The 26312-nt window shown below is 38.1% G+C and overlaps 1 protein-coding gene across 5 annotated transcripts in view; it reads right to left on the bottom strand.

The window, feature by feature from the left end:
* Window positions 1-629: 629 nt before the first annotated feature.
* vegfab (vascular endothelial growth factor Ab) overlaps window positions 630-26312 on the bottom strand; it is a 61420-nt gene continuing 35737 nt past the window's right edge. For 2 of the 5 annotated variants that reach the window (XM_067428445.1, XM_067428446.1), the window contains 7 exons: window positions 12601-12645; window positions 11945-12141; window positions 8850-8926; window positions 8399-8431; window positions 6127-6192; window positions 3148-3294; window positions 630-2613 (listed from right to left, as the gene is read on the bottom strand). In XM_067428445.1, the coding sequence (XP_067284546.1) occupies window positions 2592-2613; window positions 3148-3294; window positions 6127-6192; window positions 8399-8431; window positions 8850-8926; window positions 11945-12141; window positions 12601-12645 (587 nt within the window). In that variant the 3' untranslated portion in view covers window positions 630-2591. Of the gene's footprint in view, window positions 2614-3147; window positions 3295-6126; window positions 6193-8398; window positions 8432-8849; window positions 8927-11944; window positions 12142-12600; window positions 12646-14043; window positions 14809-26312 lie in introns of those variants that run through there. The other 3 variants (XM_067428442.1, XM_067428444.1, XM_067428443.1) reach the window with 3 other exon arrangements.

The raw sequence follows: 26312 nt of genomic DNA, 5'->3' as shown, positions 1-26312 counted from the left end.
TAGCAAGACATATGGGAAATTTCTGGAATGGTAACAGCTAGTTGAACATTTGTATGTTTTATAGAGTTTAACAAACCAAAACATTCCTACATAATGTGCCTGAACTACCACATGGAGGACGCATCCTGGACAAAATATTGCTTTAAAGTGGAATCTGTAAGTGATGCAAGTCAAGGCAACATCTAAAACAACTAATACAAAAAATCAAGTATTGTTAGGTCTAACGCTTACATTTCAAATAGCACTAAAAAAGTTGTTATGAAAATGTTAAAGCGTGTTTCATGAAATTTTGGAATCATTTTATGAATGCAGGCCATACTGTTCCTGCCAAGATGGAGTAAACTTATAGTAAATGATAAATGTATGATTTTCCACTGAATATAACTTAAAGAGATAGTTCACCACAAAAAAAAATGTGATGAAAATAATATAATTTACTCGCCCTCATGTTGTTCCAAACCCATAAGACCAATCTTCAGAACAATGAAGATATATTTGGCGAACTCCAAGAGCTTTCTGGTCTTACGGGTTTGGAACGACATGAGAGGGAGTAATTAATGACACAATTTTCATTTTTGGGCGAACCAACCCTTTAAGCATGAAAGCATTAAGCATAAGCTTTTTAAGCATTAAGCGTAAAAAAAGCATGAAGCTTCACCTACAGCTTGATATAAATGTTTTGTCAGTGACTTACAGTGCCACTGAAAAGTTTCCTGATGTTAAACCCAACAACAGGAAGCCGAAAGACATGAGAAATGGGATGTGGCCAATGCAATACTGTTTAGTATATGTATGAATACAATAGAGACTAGCAGGAGCATCAAGCACTTGTTTTCTTTGGGACCAGTTTAAACTAACGGGGCAGATGATGACAGTTTTCTGTTTAAAGCAAATTATTTGCAAAAGGCGAATGGACCACAAAAGGTAAAAATGTACAAGAATTAACACTATACATGCTCCTGAATGGCAATAATGCTTCTGGAATCAAGAGTTAATCAAGACTACGGTTTTGAGGTATACTCCACGTTATCGTACAGTACCAACACATACAAACTAGTAAAAAGTTTTCAAACATTTTTTTTTTTATAGAAAAAAGGCAATATAATTTGAAAATAAATATGCTGTACTACATTACACAGACACAAAAAGATGTTAATATTCAACATATTTACATAGAGTAAATAAATAATGTTTAAACTGTAAAACTCCAATCAAACCAGACCACATTTGAGCATACGGTTTCAGCTATTAGATCTTATTATAGTAGAAGTAAATGGTGACATGAGTTTGGCCTATATTTACATTTGGCTGCTATATTGTTATTCAATACGTATGTCACACTGACATCAAGACTGTTTCGCCAAAACGTACTCACACATGCACGCTCACAAACACTAGCCTCGTATGCACACAAAATCACATTTATGCAGTTTGTTAGCTATCACACGGACACACACACACACATACACACACACACACACACACATATACACACACACACATCTGCAGTAAGGCGGCAAAGTCTAGGCAGTTGGCAACATAACTCACTGATCAGTAATAGGAATGTTTCTCTGTTCATCTACGGAAAATAAAACAGCATGAAAAGCTTTTTTTTCTCCAGACAGCCATGGAGGTTTGCAGACGAAAAAAGGCCAAGAAGATCCATCTTAACATAACACTGCACATAAATAGGAAAAATTAAATACAAAGAGATAGAATACTGAAAATATTCAACAACAACAACAAAAAAATCATAAATTACTGAATTGTTTGGGGGAATAGATTTGGATAAAAAATTCCAAGACTAGCTAAACGACAACGAAAAACCTAGCACAAAATAATCATCTTAAATCGCCAGTAGTGTGACAGCATGGAATCTAATCACACGATCAACTCAAAGTGGTTTCCAAACATGTCAAAGAATGAGTATCCCTTTAAGGAGTGAATATGACCAAGGTCCTCTTGGGTTTGCCTCGTCAAGGTCAGAGCTCTGGTGCAAACATTTACCACAGCGGTCAGCGGGTTTCCATGGCATCACTGTGTGACATTCCAACAGCAGTATCAGTTCAGTCTACCATCAAAACTCCAGTCATTTGTCCATCTCTAAAAAAAAAAAAAGTGTTCACGTACTGGGAGGAATGATTCCACAGCGCGTAGTGGACTCTGACGCATTGCTGCAGTCCTCCAAATGTTTCGTTTGCGCTCGTTTACATTTAGATTCACATGAAAAACCGCACAGCAGACCCAAATCCAGTGATGTGTTTTGTTGAGAACAACTTTGATTTTGAGTATGACTTTTACGCACGCCAGCCAAGATCAGAAACATTTATGTAGGTCTTTTGCGAAGACCCTTTAGCAGCAAATCAAATCCTGTGCTTTCAGTCTCTCGGTTCGCTTAATACACACATGAAAATCATGAAAATATACAGACAGAGCATTTCATTGAATATTAAACCCCCCACCTCCCCCAACCCATTCACTTCATTCTCTCAATATCTCCGGGATGGAAAAATGAGACCAAAGTTCAAAGTGCTGTGTATTATTGGTGAAATATTCCTTCATGTCAGAGTCCATTCTCAAGTCAGTTGGGTTCACCGTCTTGGTTTGTCACATCTAGGAAAGTAAGTAAAAAAAAAAAATATCACAGATGAAACACATAGCATCTCAATTGTTTTACCCAAGACAGGAAGAAGATTAAACCTTAAGGTCCCTGCCAAATAAAGGCTCCTTCTGAAAAATATGTCTCCTCTTCTGAAATAATCTCTTCTGAAAATGTAGAAGTTATTTTTATACTCTTTCATTATATCAACATATCTCTCAGTTGTTTAGAAGAAAAACTGGAGCCATGGTTGATTTTCAAGAACCATCACTTTCAAGGGAAAAGGGCAGTATGAACGTTCTGCCAAACATCTCCATTTGTCTTCTACCGAAGTAATACATTCATACAGGTTTGTGGTACAACGTGACAATGAGTAAATGACGACAGAATTCATTTTTGATTTCTGAATGAACTTTTGCTTTAAATCCAAGATCAACCTCTGAGCAACACATCTTTTGTCAAAGGATGTATATGACTATACAAAAACAGGAAAGCCAGTCTTGCACTAACGTGTAGATACACAACAATGTGTAGATTTACACACACACCTGCAGGTCCTTTCGTTGAGTTCTAGTTGTCTAGACCTGCAGTCGGCTTCAGAGTTTTTACAGGAGCACTGACACGTCTCGGGGTCTTGAACAAATAACCTTCTTCTCCTTTCAGAGCATGTAGAACAGCAAGGCTCACACTGACTACTGAAGAGAGACAGAATGAGACAAAAGGAGGATTGGGGGGAGATTACTGCTGACACGTGATCATGGCCATTATTAAACACTTTCTCCCAAACATACACACACAAGCACTTGGTGAGTCAAGCAGCAAACTTTTTGAGCCACCCTGGTCTGGTACCAAGGTTTCGCCCCTTCTGAGGGTCCGCGGGGCGTAGAGTGCAAAAAGCTGAAGTTATAGGCAGAATGTGGCCATGCACCTGCAAGCTCAGTTGATGCAAGAAAATAAAGAAAACAACCAAAAACATGCTTCATTTTGACTCTTTCTATTTCAGAAAAGCATACTGGAATGAGAGGCAGAGAGATTGCAGTGCATGAGAATACAGTGTTTCAGTTTATTGCGTCTTGTGGTGTTGGATCAGGGTCATCAGGACACATGTACAATACCAAGAGGAAGATTCACATACATTTGTGCCAACTGACCTCATTTGAAGTCAATATTGCTCTGAGGACAGGCTTATCAAAACCACATTGTAAATTTTACATTTAACCCAGACCTGACTTTAAATCAGAACAGTGTAAAGGCCTATTTACACACAGAACGATTGACCTGAAAAACATGCAAGACGGCATCGCACCTCAATGATTTGCTAAGCATCAAGTCGCAATAAGATCTTACATACCAATTTGAAATCCAAATATTGTCAGAGAATGTCAAAAATTCAGTGTGAATAGTTGTGGTGCGAACAAAAACATACTTTCATGAACTTTGTCTCAATAGGCCTTAAATCTCATTTTTATTTATTTTTTATATGAAAACCCAAACCCCAGCCCTCAGAAAAATACCAATCTCAAAAGCATCAGTCTCATAGGAGCAGATTGTCCTCATGTATGCATTTCTTTGCTCTTTCGTTCTCATTGAAACATTTCTCATTTTCCGATTACTGGGAGAAGCACCAAAGTAAACAGGGTTTTTGACTTTTGTAATGCTGTGCAGCAAAGCTCACGCAGCATGACAAAACCAAACTCACTGCAACGAATAAAACATCTCACACAATCCTTCTCATATGTCAGAGAGGACAGAACAATGTGAGGATGATGGTCCTAATACAATAAAACAAATGTCAGAACAAAAAACATTCCAAAAACAGGAAGCGGCACAAACAAGGTTGTGATTCCAACTGAAATATTGTTACAGATTAGTACCATCAACTAAAAGCCATGCTGAGTGGGTTGGTGAGTTTTTATGAGTTTATATCTCCCCACTGCCCACCTCCTCCAATCAGAGCTTGATTTATTGGGTCCTGTGGCCCAACTTATAGAGCGCAACTGTACGACTCCAGAAATAGAAATCCCATTCATTTTCCTAACTGAAAAACAGACACACCTACCATAAGCTCAGAGGCTGGTAAAGAGATGGTGCTTTTGTAATTTTTGATTTATGTATTCGCATGAAGTGCTGCACAACACACAATCCTTAAGTAAGATTCTCAAATAAGACAACCTGAGAACCAGATTCGGAAATGAAAACAAATATTGTTTTGCTTGGTTGCTTCTGAGGGCACTGACTGTCCATTCCCATTAAGCACTGCTAATGACAAAATCCAGGGAGTTTTCACAGCCACAATCAATATATTTCATTACCTTACCTCATGTCAAACTGTATCATCTCTATATATTTTACAATGAATGACTTGTCAGACTTGTTAGTGTATTGTGGCTCTTGCTTGGATTACATCATTCACAGCGCTGCATGGAATGAATAGTACAATCTCTCATAGAAGACTACTTTTTTCCAAATACTTTCTTTGTTCAAATCAAAGGCTGTAGTACTATGATTCATCTTGGAGTTGACTGGCTTAAAGACTTAAACTCTTTATCGAAGATGCCTGAGGTGACTGAATGGAAAATGAATGGGAAAATAAGTCTGACTAAGGCCATGTCTACACGAATACGTTTTCGTTTGAAAACGCATCTTTTTCTCTATGTTTTGGCCTTCCATCCACACCGAGACACCGTTTTAAGTCAACGAAAACATAGCTTTTGGAAAACGCTTTCCAAAGCGGATGAATTTAAAAACGGCGTCTTCGCGTTGTAGTGTGGTCTGTGACGACGGAGATATTTGAAGACGATGACGTGTATACCGCAATTGTGCCAGTAATGTGCTATTCACATTCACACAGTTGCTTAAATACATTACTTTGCACAATTCATATCACATTCTTGCAAGGATGACAGAAAATGTACTTGCATTTGCCATCCTGTGGCAAAACACGAGTGGAGTTGCGTTTTAGACCAAACATAACGGTTGACCGAGTACGATCTGGACGCATCAGGAGATATTTTGACAAATAAAATTATCCTGAAGAATTGCATGCTAACTTTATGACGGCATAAACATCCTCTTGAGCTTTTACGCATCCGCAGTAAGTTGAATTTGGCGTTTACTGATGGTTCAGTGTGGATGGGAAATTTTTGGAAAACGTTAGTGTGGACGGAGAGCGTTTTAAAACGAAAACTAAATGTAGACATAACCTAAAAAGGTGGATGTCACTGTTGCACTCTACTGGGTTTATACCTTTTACAAAGAAAAAAAAAGAATTTTGCCAAATGTTGTTAATGTTTTAGCATGTGCTTCTGCATTAGCATGGCAAGCTCTGTGAGGGCAGAGATCGAGCATGTGGTTTTGTGGCATGGTCAGTTTTAGTGGCAGAGGAGTTGATGGATTAATGGCAATTAACACTGTCCGACAAATGCACTGATTAAAGGAGGCGTAAAATCTCCTCCCAAATTAATTTGACGACCAAGAGTGCCACACTCAGGTGCAGGTGAGAGGAGGCGAACGCAGAGGTGACGTACAAATCCCGCTTTTTTTCACGGTTTTTCTTTCTCTTTCGCTTTTGGCCTTTGCCCTTCTGGGGTTTTCTGGAAAGGGAACATGACAAACAAAGAACATCGAAAAACAAAAACTGAATCGCAGTGGTTGCAAAGGGTCATCCACACAGTCAGATTGCAGAGAACGTAGTGCTATAATGATCCAGATGGACACATCAGTAAACATGTCCACCCAAAAACACATCTTTGTCTTCTCATTCTTGTATTAGTGCCTGACACAACAACAAACTTCAGGGATGAGAGACACAAATTTGAAATGAAAAGCCAGCCATGCTCTGGGAAAATTCACCACTTTTTTCCTATTCTCTCTCACGAAGTAGTTTCAATAAATAAACAAGGCATTAAATCTTCAAAAGCATCACTAATGTTAGCAGGAGTCCTGGCTAGTGCAAAACACAGACAAGCTGATTCAAACTGAGCCAAAGCTCAAAGTCTTTGGATGAGTTTTAACTCTCATGTATTAGTAAAGTCTAAAGGAAACCGTCAAAAGTTCTCTTTCATTATAATGAGAATACTGATCAATAAGCAAATCAACACACTGTAATAGCGACATACACGTCCTTTTATCTTTCAGATAGCTGAGAATCCTGGCAGATCACGTCAGACATGTCAGGCAGCAAGAATGTGAACTTTCCCCTATCTCGCAATCAAACTGATGTGCTACGATCTGTTTAAGGTTATTTGCATAAGCGGTTGTCCAATATTGGTTTTCAATGCTCCATGAAAAGTAGAAAGCAGGATGGCCAAAGTTGAAGCTTTTTAAACAGAACTTGAGGACTATAAAGTTGAATCTGCTCCTAAGCAGCTGACAAATCAGGCTGGTTATTCCCTACGATTACATTAATTCTTTTCATAGATCAGATTCAATCATTGCTCCACCGTGGAACAGCCTCTGTGTCAAAGGGCCACTTGTTTACCAGAACCAGAAAGCATTTAAACTTTTTAAACCCCTAGAGATAACCTCTGAGCTCTAACACATCAGCAACAAGATCAACACCCCCTTAACTTCTGTAAACTTTCAAACACTTTGGCCCACATTCTCTGGTGAGAGGGAGTCATCAAAAAAGGAGGTTGACTGACCGCTGCGGTATCTCTTGAGGAGTGGAAACGGGCTCATAAACAAACGCAGAAAACACTGTCTTATCGCCGGACGTTGAGACACTTCAGAGATGACAAATGCCTCTGCTACCTCAATGAACCTCAGATCATAAAGCAGAGCTTAGCTGACTCTGAGATGTATGTGGGGCGAGGGCATTGAACTAGCGGGCGAAACCCGCACACCTGTTCATGCAGCTCTTTACACACCTAAGGGGCTGAAATTACACGAGAAAGCAACGTGCAACGACATGAAGACATCAAAAAAGGAAGTGAGATCAGGTAATGGTTTCAGGGTCAGAGAGTATCTCGGTTCATCTGAAGAAGACTGGATTAACAAAAGCTTGAGTTCCGGTCTTGTGCTAGGGTTGAGAAATATATCTTAAAAGGGCTTTTAAAAAGTGTTTTCATTATCGATTAATTGTTTTGTTTTTTTACAATTGTTGCAACTAAACAGCTATTGTAGCTGTAAATCTAGACTTTTTTTACTAAAAAATATGTATACTTTTGCCCCAGATGAAACACAAATTGAATGTTTATCACTTAAATTGAATCAAAACTGATTCACGTGAGACAAGTAGGATCACAAAATGACTTTAAAGAGCATCTTTAGACAATCTTACAATATCTGTCTAAATTTCTATTGCCAGCAAAGACATATTCCCCAGTCCTAGTTTTTGCGTAGCTTTAGTTTGACAAAGATTTGCCAGTAACGATTTTCACGATATAAATCCTGTTAGCTTGGTTGATGTGTTTAAAAACAACAGTGAAGACTTCCACTGTTCTCTCACGATCAGATTTTATGGCTTTATGTAATATGAAAAGCAAGCAGATGAGATGAAAGGATCAGGAAGAAAAGGAAAACAGGAAGGAATACACCTAGCTGGAGATAAGAGTGACTCAGAGAGCAGAGAGATTAGGAAACCAGAATGAATGCAAGAAAGATGAACAGGAAAATGACAAAATAATGCGAGAGCAGAAGCATACAGACACACACACACACACACACACACACACACACACACACACACACACACACACACACACACACACACACACACACACACACACACACACACACACACACACACACACACACACACACACACACACACAACCACACTAGAGCAATGGAACTCACTTTTCTCTTTTCTCTGGAAGATCTTTTTTCAGCCTGAAAGAGCAAAAAAACAACAACAAGACATTACCTCAGCGAACATGTTTGTTTGTTAGCACACAACACAAAAACTCTCAATGAAAGACCCACACATGCACAAAACAGAACAGAAAAACATCCACTCATCCCTCAGTTACATGAATACAGCTAGAAATACAATTACACAATACCAGATAAATGTATGTATGTGTGCTATATATTATATATATATATATATATATATATATATATATATATATATATATATATATATATATATATATATATATATATATATATATATATATATATATATATATACATACACACTTATACATATATATATAAAAATAAAATTCAGTTCTCTTTCATGAAGTGGGTTGTCCCCATTTAGGTAGCTAAATGCATGTATGAGTGTAGAAATGAGGATTCTTACCGACATTGGCATTCACTGTGTTCTGCAAAACTCATGAAAAAGTCACTTTGATGACGGAGTGGTTTCAATCTTTTAATCTACAGAAAAAAAGCAAAAACAAACATTAAAATGTTACATCGCAGACATACAGGCTGTGTTAGTGTTAAAGAAATAGTTTGCCCAAAACATTTAATGTTAACATCACAAAAGAAGATATTTTAATTAATGTTGGTAATCAAACAGTTGATGATAGCCACTGACTTCCATAAAAGGAAAAATACACTATGGAAGTCAAAGGCTACAGTCAAATGTCTAGTTACCAACCCTCTTTTAAAGGCGACCTAATATTCCCCCTTTTTACAGGATGTAAATTAAATCTCTATTGTCCCCAAAATGTGTATGTGAAGTTTTAGTTTAATTATGGTTATAAGTTATGTAATCATCTTGATTTTATGACATGCTATAGCATTCGTGTATGTACTGTATTGAAATAAAGGTGAAAATACGAATGTGATAGCTTGTGCAGATGTATGACTGAGCATCCTGGACTGGAACCTTTGTTTAAATGCGAGTTCTCTTCAGAACTCATGTAACATTATACAAGCCGATTTTCTTAATGATATTTACTTCAGAAAATTTTATTGAACCACAATGTCCCCAGTGACTCAAATGGCAGAAATCTATGGAGACTCTTAGGGTGTTTTCACACTTGGGTCCTCTGTAAAAGGACCAAACTCAGACTCCTTTAAAGCCCCTTTCACACTGCACGTCGGACCCGCAATATTCCCAGAACATTGCCGGGTAGCCTTCTGTGTGAAAGCAACCACGTCCCAGAATTGATTACCGAATTGAACCCGGGTTGGGGACCTAGTAACATTACGGGGTTCGACCCGGGACGAGCGCTGTGTGAACAAAAGCCACAACGTGTACGTAGTTATCGTTTGTGCGTGTGTTTTTTCAATAATACAACACTGCAGTGCCAGAAGAGCTAGTCTGCGTTTTAAACGCAGAGTGTTCGTATACAAAATAAACTAAAATTAAACAAGCAGAAATGTGCGCAAACTGGACACATGTCGAGAACACGGAGCTCCTTACTATCTGCTGAAGGTGAGATCGCTCGCCATTATACGTCACATCCGGATGTCAAGTGTCAACTCGATCCGGGACCGTTACAGGTTGTGTGTGAAAGCGCACATATTACGGTATTTCACTGGCAGTGTGAATGGACCAAATCTAGCGGCCCGGGAACAAATGCCGGGTCGCATTATCAGTGTATTTGCCGGAATCGCAGTGTGAAAGGGGCTTAAGTGAACCAAGAGGTGAACCAAGTGAAAAAGGAATCAATTCTCTGATCCTTTTTTGTTCCACTTTAGTAGGAATCTGGTCTCAGAGCCCTTTGTGTTCATACTGTTGCTTTTTGGATCTAGTCCAGTTCAGTGTTTGATGGCTGACCCATGGCCTTCAACATTTGATCCCATTCACTTACATTGTTTGTGCCTCAGTAACCAAGAAATTTGTTTTTAAAGATAATTTTTAATGACATTGCTACAAATGCTGTTACATTAAGTTGTTTATCTGCATATTATTGCACTAGATCACAAAACCCACCTTTGTAAAAACATTTATTTTGAATAGTTTTCCTTGATTCATGTTTATTTTATTGCAGAAGGCAATAACATCAGCATCCAAAAAATAAACAATACAATAATAAAAGAAAGATGGCAATTAAATAAACTGCTTTAAATGTTCCAGGTAAGGTATAGGTAGGCTATATTTTAAAAGCAGAATGAAATAATAAAAATAAAACTGCATATTCTTCACTGTGTCCCTCCACTGATTATTTTATTAGCCTAGTAATACAGATGTTTACATTCACTTAAGACAAAAATACCTGTTCATGTGAAACTTGTGTTTTTGACACTTATAAAATAAATGCAATAAGACGCTAAATATTCTGTTTAGTAGTACACGCGCTGTGACAGCTGGCTTCTGTGCATGCGCTTTAGGCGCTTGTTACACCATTTTAAACTGGCAAGGCACGCAGCCGCATCTCTCACAGTTCGGAAGTGTTGAAATTGCAATAAACAAGTGTAAGTTATGAAACAAATAATTTGGAGATTTGTCAGAAGAATCAGCCATGATGAATAGCTGATTTGTATGGAGGCATCTGATGACCAAACAACATTGGAATTCATGAACAGTGAAATCGTGTAAACCCAGAGCGGTTTGTGTTCAGACTGTGTGTTTTTAGCGAACCGCACAATAAGATGAGATCGAACCATACCCAGACCACCTCCCGTGATGGTCTCGGCTCGGTTCGCTTTAAAGTGGGTCTGAGATCGTTTGGAGTGTTCACATATGGGCCAAAAATCACACGAACTGCGCTCAGACCCCTGAAAAGGACCCAGTGTGAAAACACCCTTATGTGCGTTAGTACATCCCAAAAACACAACATCTATGCTTCTTTGGTGCAGACAGTGCATAACTTCAGCTGTTACAGTGAAGATATAGAAATGGCGGACTCTGTGCTTTTCACACAGGGCTGTGTCTGGGGCAGATTGTTACTGGCTATGGGTGGGGCTTCTACCTACAATGATGTCATTGTAGGGGGGAATCTGAATCAGCTTGTTTGAAGAGACTGCTTTTGATTTAAACGATTTTTTTTTAAATGAGAGTGGAATTTTACCATCACAGGCTGGTTTTTCACACACGTTGGTTTCACACACCTTGATTTTTGTATAATAGGTCCCTTTAAAATATCTTCATTTGTGTTAAGCAGAGGAAAGAAATGCATGCAGGTTTGGAACAACATGAGGGTGAGTGAATTATTACAAAATCTTTTAAAACTTCAGGTGAACTATCACTACATGTCACACATGGATGTGTCACAGAATGCAAAAGCTACATTCAACACTACCTAAAATAGGCTACTCTCATTCAGAAGAAATCTGTTAGCTTGGCCAAAAAGAGAGAGATAAAGGGTTTGAGAGTGGGAGACAAAGTAGAGGAGTGTAGGGTTTCCAGAAAGTAGACTTAACAAGATTCAAACAGATAGTGGGATAAAATAAAATGGAGAGAAAAAGAGAACAACAGTCTAAAGTTTAGGGGTCTCTGACCTCCAAGGTAATGTTGTATGTGACGGTGGGGGTGCATTCCATCATCTCATCATTGCAGCAGCCAGCACAGCGGTTGAGAACCACACAGGACGGTATGAAGATGTGCTCTGTGTCATCAGGGTATTCCTGCTGAATTTCCACCAGCACCTCTCGTGGACGACAAAGTGACTTGTTATACACCTCCATGAATGGCACCACTGCAAGTTAGAGAAAAGAGAGAAATCCGTTTCTTGTTTTGTTGCAAGAAAGAGTTGCACAATTTTGTTAAGGCCCTTTTCAAGGCCAACTCTTTGGAAATCTGGGAGCCCTTCTAGGAATGAGTCTCCTTTTTACATGAAGAAGAAAAAAACACTTAAATGATTCATAACAATGATGTGTAGTCTGATTCTCTGGGTTAAGCTGAGATTGAGCAATGAGGGTTTTGGCAATGCTCACTTCAAATTATCCCTTGGAGATTTGTGTGTTAAAATGTAATACAAACCACATTGGACCGCGAGCTTAATAAATACTACAATTTATCCTAAACTATACAGTGTCAGTTTCATTCAAGGCACAGGACTGCCCTCCTTCACCAATCCACCAGAGGGCGCTGTGCTCACGGACTCTGTATGTGTCCAGTCTCTGGATGACACCATTGAGTTCTAGTGGAAACTCACCATTATATACGCTTTTGCCTCCGTCCCTGGGTATGTAGGCACTCTGTGGTAAAAAAAATAAAATAAAAAAACAACATTTGTCATATATTCATATTTAAAGACTGCGTTCAGTTACAAATATATGTATTTGTTCACAATCGTGAATAAAAAGAGTCCCAACAGGTTTGACTAGTTATTCACCACAGCATCATTGCTTAAGGTTTAGGATGATGCAACAAATTACCTAAATTTCATTTAAAAGCCAAAGTTGACAAAAATGTTATAAGTTTAGATATTAAAGAGTGATTCTGCTTATGTATATATTTAAACATTCCTTTTTAAAAATAACATTCCTCAAGTGCACATATCAACAATTATAACATTAACCTGTAGTATTTTAAAGAGAGAATTGAGATTTAATCAGACTTGGCCTTGAAAGATTGGAGACTCGACTTAAACTTGGCCTTGATAGTCTTTTGTCACAAGTCAAAACTTCACTTGAACTCTGCATTAGAGACGCGCAGATGTGTCGGATCTCACACTTCAGATTTCGCAGAAGCTCCATGGAGACACATTCACATCTCAATTAAGCTTTTTTTCTCCTTCCATCTTTTACTCACTTTAACAAACTGGCAGAAATTTCCTTGGGTTTAAGTTTTGCAGACATTACTTGTGAATTAATGGCTGAGAATCACGGTGCCAACCTGAAAAAAGTGATCAGTTGACTTAACTTAAAAAAAGTGAGGAAACCTGAGAAAAATTGAGTTATATGAACTTGACAATTCCACGTAAGGTGATTTTTCAATTATGCAATTAGGCTACTCAATAATCTTAAGGCAACGGGTTTCCTCACTTTTTTTTAAGTTAAGTCAACTCATCGCTTTTTTCCAGTGCATTGGCAAACTTCTCATTAAACTGATCACTGATTAACAGATTAACAGTTGTATTCATCCATGCCCCACAATATAATGTCATCGATAATGTCGAATTTCATCAAGAATAAGACTGTTTGGTGAAGATTTTCTGAAGGTGGGCTGAAATTATTTCTCTCTCTATATTGTGGTCTCCTGAGGCCGGATATGCGGGCGCCCGGTCCGTCTGATACTGCGCCTTTAAAGCGTAATAATATCACTAAGGTGGCTATGATAGGGCCTTCACCAAAACCAACAACAAACTTCCAAACAGTTTAATACACTCTGATTGAGTATATCGCTGGATTCCCCCGGTTGTGACCTGTCTACACTGATAAGTGGCTCAATGTGGGATGGTCAGATTTGCTTATTCAAGTCATTTTGAAGAGCTTGGCAAAACATGGTCAATGACCTCGCAAGGGGAAACACAAGGACGTCCAATATAGTGGCGCATGCAAGTTACATGCAAAATAACACTATTTAAAATACAAACTATAGCCGACATTAGCGTTTCTCTAGGCTATTTATATGCATAGGGTTATATATAACTTACCTTGACAGCTGAAAAATACAGAAGCGTCACAATAAATAACTGGAGCACGCGAACGGCAAAGTTCATGATTGAATTTAAAAGGCGAATAACTCTTTTTAAAACCCTATCCGATGATAGGCGGACTTTAGCAAACGCATTGGTAAAGGTCTCAGAAAGCAAGTTAGACATGAGTAAAGGTTTCTTCACACGGGGTCCGACCTATAGGGGCAACAAGAATCCCATGTTGGTCCCACAACACGCATGCAGACACCTGAGAGAGCGCGTGAGATCCACGGAAAATATGTTAAAAACGTCTCTCAGCTGTTGCCGATTATTTTCAGAATATCCAGAAATATGAGAATCCAGGACGCAGGTCCTCTCACATTGTTGAGAAGTAGCTCAATTTTTTCTTCCAAGGCTATTACAATCCACATCACAAAAGTAATCCCATGCTTAGCCTGCCGCCCGTCTCCAAGTGCGTTGGGTTCATTGAGAAAGGGACGCAGAATGGATAAGAAACTCACTCGCTGATACAACTTTCAGTATTGCCAACACTGTATTATTAGTGGAGCATACAGTGATACCGGTGAGAACACAAAGACGTTGAAGAGAGAATGCGAAATCCAAGCGCACGTCTAGTCCCTAAGAATGGACATTGCTTTAATTCCGCTTCCTGTTTGATCTGCCGGCTTGATTCTCAAGTTCTCCCTCTTGCCGTTATGAATGATCAGTTACGCCGCCGTTCCCCGGTTTTAACGAACAGCTTCAGCTGTCGGTGGATTCTGGCGATTGAAACTCACGCCATTGGACGAGTCATTGTTATGGGCGTGGCTATAGTGGTGTCAGCGATCAGTTCGGTTTCAGTTCAGTTCAATGCGCAGATGTTGACTTATTGATAACAGAGCTTTTTGTAAAACGAGAGGTCGCTCTCAGCATGCAGTGTTGGCATCGATGTTTATATTTGGTATAAAAAGCGGTATTAAATCACACGAGCAAACATCTAATTTCCCTCATATTGCAAGTTTGTATAGGATATGGCGCTCTGAAATACTTGACTTTGATTGGTCAATCGCTGAATTCAATGGTCAAATATTTCTGAATAATGACCGTTGTCCATAGCGACGCAGTATAACTGGCCACTCATAGCTCAGCGTATGTTTTAAAAATAATAATAATAATCAATCATAATAATAAATATTTTCAGAATGATTAAATGACTCTTAAAATATGTTTTAATGTTTTGTTTATTCATTTGTTAAGTTAGCGGGACAAGCGGGCGCCCACGTTATAGCAAAATAAACCCATTTATTTGATGTCACGAACACTTGTGCTATACAGTTTACCAACAATGAAAAACTAAACACAAAAAAAATTTCATTATAAACATATCATCGTTGAGTGAAAATATTTCAGTACTTGTTCCCTCATTTTCTTTATTAACAGCGTGGGATATGGCATACAGGGCTTAATATAATATTTCTTTATACCATTTCAACATTTTAAAAACATATTATACCCTACATATAAATAATTGATCATAAGGAATATCCGCTGCCTAATGATAGGTCGTACGTGCAGAAGCATAGCAGTCTACAGTAGCCTATGTGCGTAATCCCAGATTCCCAGTTTGAATATCATCGGCATCACATGACAGAAACGCTGCATGACGCCTTTTTGGGGCTTCTCGGTCATCTGCAATGGGAAACGGAAAGAGTGCTAGGTAATGAGGGCGTGATCACATGCGTAAATGTGTGTGTGTGTCCATCACCACGTACAGGTGTGTGGGTGCGCGCGCGCAGGAACGACGGACTCGCTTCTAACGCACGCTGGACATGTGAGCCGCGGTCAGTCCGGCCAGCTGACGCGAGACCCCACAACACCATAGTTCGCATTTACAAGACGACATCACGGTTTCCATATTCGTCGTTTTATTTTAGATTAAAGGATATTTTGCCTCCCAGTAGGGAAAAGTTTTTCCCCTTGTGGCAATTTCACACGTAGGCAGCTGTGAACTGTCTGGATAAGAGTTTTATGTGCAAGTGCTGTCAAACAGGATTCCTTTCCTGCTCTCTTCCCAATACATAAATTCCTCCAAGGCTTTATGACACTCGAAACTAAAAGCATCTTCATAGTCCGGTGCTATCTCCTCTTTTGATAATATTTTTAATACTAGGCTACTTATAAAAAACACCTTATATTTTGTGTCCATATTTTTACATGAGTTCATGACTCATGAATTTGATTTACTGTAAATTGCATTGGCGCCATCTGCCTGACACTACCCGTATAAGCAGGTGTAAGGGTGTATAAGGTGCTTGCCCGTGTTGCCATGTCCACTTAAACATAGGCAGTGTTTGGCCTTATTAATATGGGCAGGGATGCGTTTCCGTTTTGAGCTTATTTTCAACATACAGTCACATACGTTTGATGTTCTTGTAAATGTAGCCTATACTACAATACATCAGAGTAAAAAAAAATCTAACTACCGGTATTCTCATTGATCCGTAAAGCATACACATCCATAGAAAGCACAAACAGCTGGGGTTGCTTATGTAGGATTATTTTTGAGACCATTTTAAGGGATTTCTTGTCAGACTAGGTTTTTGTTTTTCTTCCCAGATCTGGCAACACTGGACTTGGCTCCCATGTCACTGATGCAGTGAAAAGTCACGTGGAGTAAGATTACTAAGATAATTTATGGTGTTAAAAGTGTCTTAATACTGTAAATCAGATAAAGACAGCCTGATTGCATATCTTGGTCATAGTGACAGAAGTCCTTCCCCAAATAGCATGTGTGCAACTGCAAAAAGAAACCAGCATTCTCTCACACACTAAGACGGACACACACCTAAGTAAGAGCTGTTTAGTCTGAGTGGTAGGGGAAACCTTGAGTGCAAGGTGAAAGAGTGGGAGAAAGTCTCAGAGAAAGAAAAAAGTGGATATACTCAAAGAAGACAAAAAGCCAGAAGAGAGCTGGACCGAATGAGTTAAAAAGAGAGAAGCTGATGTAGGAGGTAATGAGAAGAGACGTTTGTTTTTTGTTAGTGTGGTTCGCACGTCAGATTTTAATTGAAAAATAACAGACAGATATGAGCTTCACTGCCACCTGTTAGAAACACTGCAAATTCAGCAGAAACCAAGAAAGGCCAAAACTAATGAAGTTTACAGTTACACTCCTACTACTCATCCAGAAAGCTTCAGTGCACAAACACAGACCCACAGACGGGAAGCCACCAAAACAACTGTGCTGTCATATCATTCTATAAAGTTTGGGGAAATGTGTAAAAAATATTAAATGTAGTTTGTATTAGGGTTTGTACATTATTGTTTAAAATACATTTCTTTTCTGAGATAATGTATAGCATTTTGCACTTGATTCATAGGTTCATTCATAGTTCTGTCTATTGCTCAGCTCTCTAATCTTGATGTTTGCTTCACAAAGAGAATCTATTACACTTCACTATCACTCACTCAGGTATGGGGTGAGTCCTGTATGCATACACCACTCCCTTCCACACACACTCATACAGGAGGTCCCATGTCAGAGGGGAATGAAATGGCTCATAGCCAGGCCCAGATTAGACTCTGCCCTAAACGCAAGAACGGGTGTTCCAGTAAAAGCACAGCTCAGATATCCCAAGAGAAGTGGAGAAAATTTCTGCCAGATCTATCAGAAAATATTCCATAGCCATCTAGAAATTCAGAGGAGTATTCAAATATGTAGGTTTCTGGTTGTGTTGTGTAAAAGGTAACGAAAGTTTCCTTTTAATGGTATATATTGTTTATTAGAATTCACCCAAAATTGTATACATATACCTGATATATAACTGCCTAATTCAAATGTGAGTCCCTTCCCAAGTCAATGTCATTTCTGTTCTGACCCCTCTTCCTCTTTGCACTGGAGAGGTGAGGTATTTTAGGCTCTTTTTAATCTTTTTTAATCCTTATTTTAATTGTTGCTTTTGTACTCATATTTTCACTCCAATGTATGTATATGTTCCTATTTTACTCATCTGTGTGATAATTTTTTTCATTTGACTCTTTTTTTAGTTAAATTTGTCTTATAAGTGGAAATGTAGCACATGCTGACAGGTGTTCATACTCATTTTAGGAATCAAAGGTGACTCAACATTGTTAAAAGGCTGTTTTTATGTGTTTATCAGATAAAAAGATCAGCGAAACTGCAAATGCTGTCCTGTTTGTAGAAAAATAGACCAGTTACAGTTGCATCATCCCTGAAGGTGGCATATTAACCTAATTTTTAAGTCTTTACTCATGTGTTATTAGTCACTCACCTTGCAAGTGGCAACTCAAATAGGTAATATTTGTACATGTCCTAACAATGAGAGGAAATCCAAAGAATGGGCTTCATAAAAGTGCTCTATGTAACTTTTTTGTTTAAAATTAACAAAAGTCAATACAAAATTAATCTTACTTCCAAAACATGTTTTTGTCTCACTATGGTAAGCCTGTTATAAATGTTTATATTTTAGAAAGAGCAGGACACATTTCACAGGAAATTGCATACTTTACTCGCTTGTTCGCTTATATTCGCATTTATTTTTGTAAATGGAGAAAAGTTGCTAGTTTGACGCATATGAGTTTTGCATAGGTTAGTCACACCAAGAAAGAAAGGCTGACATGGAGCAGGCTAAATCTTGAACCTTCACGGAATCACAGTTTTTATTTATTTTTTTAACACTGAAGAGTCTGCTTGCAAAATGATAATGTGACAGAGTTCGTAATAAAACAAGAATCAACTTTGGCTTGGATTTTTTAGAGATTTTAACTGAGGGATTTGAAATGTTGTAAAAGTGAGATGGCATTTTTTACAACTCAGCCAGTGATTAAGGTATTTTATTGAACAGATAAATTGCCAGAGATAATTATATCAATACTGGTCTATATTGATTTGTTAGTCTGTACTTTAATGAGCTGTACACCATCCTATTCTTTTTTATATGAATGATATCTTGAATTATCTTTCTGGTATGATGCCATAATTTCACATTCATCAGTGTTTGCTGTTTTTATTTTCTCAAGCCCTATTAGGGTGGTAATTGTTTCTCGGCGGGTCGTAAGGTATTTTCATTATTTAAAGGGGCTAGTCTGTGATTTTATTGCCATCCGAATCCAGAATGTCAGTGTTTTTCTCCCACCACCCGATTTTTAAATCCCCGGCCGAATTACCTACTGGTTTTTGACAAACACCAAGGTAGTGTGGTAATTTAATTGCCATCCGAATCCACATCTGTGAGTTTTCAAGAAGAGGTCGCTTCAAGATTAACTGTTTATCGTTTTTGACCCCTGCGAAGCACCGAATCGTTGCGCTTCGCTGTAATGCATTTTAAAGACCTATCAAGCCTACACTTTTATTACTGAAATGCTGGAAAGTATTTACAAGAATAATTTTTCATCACCGCTCAAAAGAGAAAAAGGAAGAAAAACACGTAAACACATGAAATGTTTATTTAACTTAATTCCACTAATTTCCACATTTTAAAATGACATCTTCCTATTTTTAAACAGGATATTAAAATAATTAATTAATTCATAATTTTCTATTATTAAATTAAATGATTTTATTCGTATTATTTCAAGCATATTTTTACAGCATACAGTTCCCAGGTGCGCAGGATCACAAATCGCTCCTCCACCGTGAATAAATCACCATCCGAATGCCAGAGTTTTATTACTGAGGTGGCATGCACTTTTTTTTTTACGGACGTCCACATGAGAAACATTTGCCGTTCGAATAGGGCTTTAGTCACCTAAAACTGTAAAATAAAGCCTTATTCGGACGGTAATTGTTTCTCGTGGACGTCCGTAAAAATACTTTTGCATGCCAACTCAGTGATAAAACTTGGGCATTCGGACAGCGATTCATTCCCGGTGGAGGAGTTGTGTTATCATCCGCACCTGGGAACGGCTGCTCACGTGGTCAGTTGAATGATTATCTGCTGTAAAAATGCCATATGCTTGGAATAAGAAGAATAAAATCATTTAATTTAAAAATACAAAATTATTAATTATTTAAATCTCCTGTTTTAAAAAAAGATGATGGAAATGAGCGGAAATAAGTAAATACAACGCTGCAAATTTAACCTATAACGTTAATTACTGCCGTAATAACGGTTCATTTCAAATGTTTACGTGTTTTTCTTCCTTCTCTTTTGAAATATTCATGTATATACTTTTCAGCATTTCAGCAATAAAAGTGTAGGCTTTAAATCTTTAAAATGCATCCGAATTACAGCAAAGTGCAACAATATGGTGCTCCGCAGGGGTCAAAAAGGATATAAACCTTTAATTTTGAAGCGATCACTTCTTGAAAACGAGATTTGGATTCGGACTGCAATTAAATCACCTAACACCTAATTAAATCACCAATCAAATGAACTAACATGAACAAACCAATTTTTTTAACTAATGTTAACAAAGATGAACAAATACAGTAAGTTCATGTTAGTTAATACCTTAACTAATGCTAACTAATAGCCATTATTCTAAAGTGTTACCACCCTTTGTATTTGATGGTCACTTTGTCTTAAATGTCTGATCTTGCATTAAGGCCAGAGCAGTTGTATTTCAGTGAGGAGTCCTGTGGTTCTTCTGTTGTAGGAGTATTCCAGACCGACAGTGAGAAACCACGACATGTCACTTCTGTGTTTGTCTATGCTGACCAGTACATCCAGAGGAACTCTGACAGATTCTTGGACAGGACACAAAGCAGATGAATTCAGTCATTAAACTTAAATGGCCAATAAATCACTGCCATATTGCTGGCAGAGCGAGTGACCCCCGACCCCTCCAGCTGTGGCAAGTGTGCAGCAGTGGCGTGCCGCACGTCTATCCGACCCGATGCAACCTTTAAGAGTAGAGCCCTACACTCAAAGTATGTCAAGGCTTTCCCAGAAATCTGGCAAATACCCACCCTCCCCTCATATTTATTTAGATATATTAATAGAAGAGGAATGAGCCTTCCCCTGTGATTCACCTAGTAACTGTAAAACATCTTCAAAACATACCCGGTGTACTCCAAAAATTATAAATTGGCCCCTGAGTATTTTTGTTCCTGAGAACAGATCTGAAATACAGAAGGTTGGCATCAGGGGGGACGGGACGGGGGACAACATGCTAGAACGCATTTACGAAGCTGTATGTAATTCCAATCATGTGTAAACACACAACATATATCTTAGCTCTTTGTACAGCCTAGCATGTCAAAACCAAACCATATGGCACTTGAAAGGATCTTTATGTATATAGCTGTTTGGAAAAAACTGGCAGGGGGCGGCAGTCAGGCCTTGATGTAAACCCTTCAAACAAGGAAGTTTTCAATCTGTAACTTTAACCAATCCGTTGGATACCTTCAAAGGAGATGAGTACCAATCACTCAAACCTCTGTGCACGATCACTCCATGAGGTGACATTCAGCAGATGTTTCATTCTGGCTAATAAAAAACACTAAAAAAGAGCCTAAAAGTGTACATATGTGTCTCTAACTGTGTGTGGGAAGGGTTAGGGCTACGTGTAAACTGGCAGGTCTTCATGAACACTGATGGATTTTATGAGAACCCATGAACGTTTCTGAGAAATTATGCAAGTAGCTCAGGATTTCAACAGAACTACTCTGAAGGAGGCTGTACTTTTAGCAGTCATCAGCAAAGTTTGGTTGGGTGGTTTGGTGTATGAATGATTGGGTATAAATTACATGCTCTTACTCTATATTATAGCACCTGTGCTTTTAACAGAAATGGAAATTTCCGAGGTTGGCAGAAGGAGAGAGGGTAAAATGTAAAGATGGCGTTCTTTGTACACACACACACACACACACACACACACACACACACACACACACACACAAACCCACACCGACCCAATAAAAGGGATTTTCAACAAACAAATCTAGTCTGAACTCAAAACTCATGACACACTGCAATGCTCCATTGAAAGTGTATGCCTTCTCCCTAATTCACATTATTAAAAAAAAAAAAAAAAAAAAAAAACACAGAGAAAGAGGGATTTAAACAACCTATTTAAAATGTGAAACCAAATTCCTCACCTGCTCCTAGTTATACATTGCAAGAATTGGATTAAAATTTGGATTGAGAGACAGATGGAGAAAAAAATAGTTTTTTGGTGCCAGAAATGCAGTGCCCGAGTTCTACAGTCTAAAATGCAATTCAGTGCGACTTTTGGTGCAGATTAAGGTCATAAGGGTGGAAAATAAATAACATGCAATGACTACATCCAGTCAAAGATTTTTGGGTTATTAATAGATCTGTCTAAAAGCACACTCTGTGGTCTAGTTACGGTTCTGTTGTCTTCCAGAAGGTTAGCTAGTAACCCCTCACTAGTTTGGGTCATAGCTGCCTGACAGTGTTAGGCCTCATCATTGCTCTCATGACAAAAATGTCTGTTTCAGGAACAGGATTCAAGGCTGGGCTAAAATGTCAAATGCCTGACTGACCAGCTAAACATGATGCTTCCTAAAATCCTTATTCCTCTTTGCTTGACTGAATGAGGGTGTTACGGCAATGACCTTTGACTTCTGGCGTGGTGGTCAAGGTACCTTGGAGCAATAGTAAGAGATAAATACTAATCCAGACATGCATCTGTGAATGAAGGGTAGGCAGATATTAAACAGGCTATAAGCTCCAAAAAACTTTAGTGCCATTACTCATAAGATTTAGAACAAAAATGTCTTCCCCTGACCACAATGACAATTTATCCTGTGGAAAACTGACTCCATCATGTGTCATGTGTCTAATATTCCAGCATTTTTCCAGTCTGTCATTTTACACGCCAAACAAAATGGAATAACCAAAAAAATGCTATTTCTTTAATGTTTTAGAAGCTGTTCAGGTGTTCCTTTCTACACAATGAAAATATATAATTGAATGGCTGTCAGACTCCAAAAAGGACATAGTCAAGATAATTTATAAGCCTTGACTTCAAATCTGGGATGACACATATTCAAACTTCTTATGTCCTTATGTCAAAACTTGGAAGATATGATACACTAATTGTAGAACTACTTGTATGGTTTTGACAGTTTTTAATATATGCTTTCATTTTATAGTGACAAGCAGTGTGAACACTTTTGCTTTTCACCTAAATAAGGTCAGACATACAGGTTAGGAAAGATATGAGGTAAATACATTTATCAAATTTACAAAAAAATTTAAATAAATGTAAATTTTATCTTTTTAAAAACAAATTGCACTAACGTACAATTTTAAAGTTTGGGTGAAAAATTCCTTTAAATATGTGAGCAGGCCAGCTCAGACTCTATAGCAAACAAAACATAAGTTATTTTCTATTTTTACTTTCATTCTGGCACTACGAGAGAGGCATTCTTTAGACTTGGCAAGGATAAGATCATTATGATTCTTGTAAAAAACAAAAACAAAAAACATATTTTTTTTGAAAATGCTTCAATGACATGGTCATACTATAGAAAACATCTGTGATTGCCAAATCTTTTTAACAGACTTAACAGGCATTTGTTTGAAAGTGGTGTGTGTGTGCAAAGTACTTTAGAGGTTGAGAGTAATACGCGTTTCTTTTAAGAATCTGTATTTGTATGTGACGAGGGTTGATTATTTGAGTGGTTTTGTGGAATTTCTTAGCCTAAAGCCTTAAAGATCAACAAGACATGGATGGTTTGATGGGGAAGGTGGGACTTTGAAGTGTTTTCATGTGTGAAGGTTTTTTATTTTATAGACATATATTTGTGTTTCATTGTGGGGGTGTGTGAAAGAGAAAGATCACGGCCCTACCTCACAGTGCGTATCACATTTCAGGGGCCAATTTTCCCTGTGTGTGTGTGTGTGTGTGTGTGTGTGTGTGTGTGTGTGTGTGTGTGTGTGTGTGTGTGTGTGTGTGTGTGTACAGTCAGTGTGATGCTTCTGTCTCTGCAGCACCAGAGCGGCAGTGAAAGCAAAGACCCCCTGAGGCAAATCTTCCACTATAATGACAGATCTCTTTATGAGGTAAAATATCGTGCTTGGTGGCCCATCATCACGGTGATGGGTTTCACGTTTTTCTAATCTGAAAGCTCACAGCCAGAGCTCACAAGTTTTGAGCCGACTCAAACCAGCCAAATTCACTTTTACTCAAAGTAGAGGCAAGGGAATCAGTCTTCAATGGAGAACAGCATAGATGTTTAATGATTCAAGACTTGAGGAAACATAAAAGGCTGTGAAGTATGACTTCTCAGACTAACATTTTAAAACAAACAGTTGTATAGAACCATATCACAGACAAAGACTAGTGTAGGATGAAGATGTTCTGCCATGGCCATTCTCTGGAAAAATATTTTTGAAGCAGAATCGCCATGAATGCAGAAACCAAGCAGAGGATCAGGGTTAAACCAGCTCTGTGCATATTAGCTTATGCTGGGACAAAAGCCAAAAAAAGCACTGTAACTTTCTCAGTTGCCTTCTTAACAATTACAGGAATAGTATGAGATATGATATCCAGAAATGTCTTGGTTTCAGCATTGAATGAAAGACTATAATGAGTTTGTTAATGATGGAAGAGGTAGATGTATGAAAGTGTGCAGAAAGTTAAATTCCCACCCCCCTCCTGCAAGATATGTATTAGTTTAGCTCCTTTTCCTTTGGGATCTGTAGTTTTAGCAGTCACGTGTTAGTTTTCCCGAAACAGATCTGTCTTAGCTCAAAATTTCTGTGCTAGTGTTATTCGAGATTGGTCTTGAAGGGATAGTTCACCCAAAAATGAAAAATTCTGTCATCATTTACTCACCCTCATGTTGTTCCAAACCTGTATGAGTTTCTTTCTTCCGCTGAACACAAAAGATATATTTAAGAATGTTAGATAGAACAACCATTCACTATCATAGTATTTTTCCACTACTGTGGTAGTGAATGGTTGTTCTATCTGCTTGGTTACAAACATTCTTCCAAATATCTTCTTTTGTATTCAGTAGAAGGGAACATCATGAGGGTGAGTAAATGATGACAATTTTAATTTTTGGGGGAACTATCCCTTTAAGACCATTTTTTGATAATCTTGTCTAGATCTCAACTACATTTGAAATTGGACTTGTCTTGGTCTCAGACTAAGATGACTCAGGATTTTGTTGGGATATTACTAAATTGCCAGTGCATTGCCTAAATTATTTATTAAAATCCTTAATGTGACTGGATGTAAAACTTGCAATCAATAACTTATTTCTGATTTATTTATTGTGCCGATTCAGAAATTAATTAGGAATTTGCACAAAAAAAAACGCCACCAAAAATTAATACAAATGCTCACAAAATTTAAGATATTATTGCAAAAATTTCTTGTATGAAACCTGGATTTATAACGTGATATAATTAACCAATAGCACATGAACAAGAGAGCCGTTTTCACAAATTTGAGTATGACTGCAAACATGATATTGCTTTAACAAACATTACATTTTTTTATTTCTTAGGTGGTAATGTGGATCTCTATGAATTTAAGGAGTGCTGGTCTGATCTTGGTCTCAACCCCTCAACATCTTGGTCTTGGTCTCAACACACATTGTTCTGGGTCTCGACTTAGTCTTGGATTAGATGGTCTTGACTAGAACACTACTCTGTGCTTAGTCTATTTCACTGCTCAAATTGCCTCTTGTCATCTATCAAGCTGTTCTCTAGCTTATGAGGCTCAACCCACTTCATGACATCTTAATGTGACCCTGATCTGTGCCCATCCCATTTGATAACCTTAGAGCCACGTCAGCAAACATCTCACTTACCTCATTATCTGCTAACAAAATAAAAGAGTGGGAAGTAGTACACAATGTACCTTTTAACTCTTTCCCAGCCAGCATTTTTTTTTAAAGTTCCAGGCACCGCCATGGTTTTTGACTATTTTTACAAAAATAATTGTTTGAATATTTTGTTTTATGAATATTTGACCACACAATATAATCAAAAGAGGCAACCCTCTTCTTTAAAAAATGTTTAAATATATGTTTTATTTTAGCTTCATGCATTCCTTTTTTATTAAAGGGGTGATTACATGCGAGTTCCCTTTTTTACCTTTAGTTAGTGTGTAATGTTGCTGCTTGAGCATAAACAGTATCTGCAAAGTTACAGCGCTGAAAGTTCAATGCAAACGGAGATATTGTTTGTCTTTTAAAGTTATGGCAGTTTATTGCCAAAAACGGCCAGTTTGGACTACAATGAGCTTCTTCCCGGGATGGTGACATCATAAACCCTTAGTCACCGCAGATGTGACTTCTGCCCGTAATGGTAAGGGGCGTGGCGTTTCCGGACAACCTGTGC

The sequence above is a fragment of the Pseudorasbora parva genome, chromosome 20 (assembly GCF_024679245.1).
Source record: "Pseudorasbora parva isolate DD20220531a chromosome 20, ASM2467924v1, whole genome shotgun sequence".
NCBI classification, from domain to species: Eukaryota; Metazoa; Chordata; class Actinopteri; order Cypriniformes; family Gobionidae; genus Pseudorasbora; species Pseudorasbora parva.
This window is presented reverse-complemented; position numbering and strand designations above follow the sequence as displayed.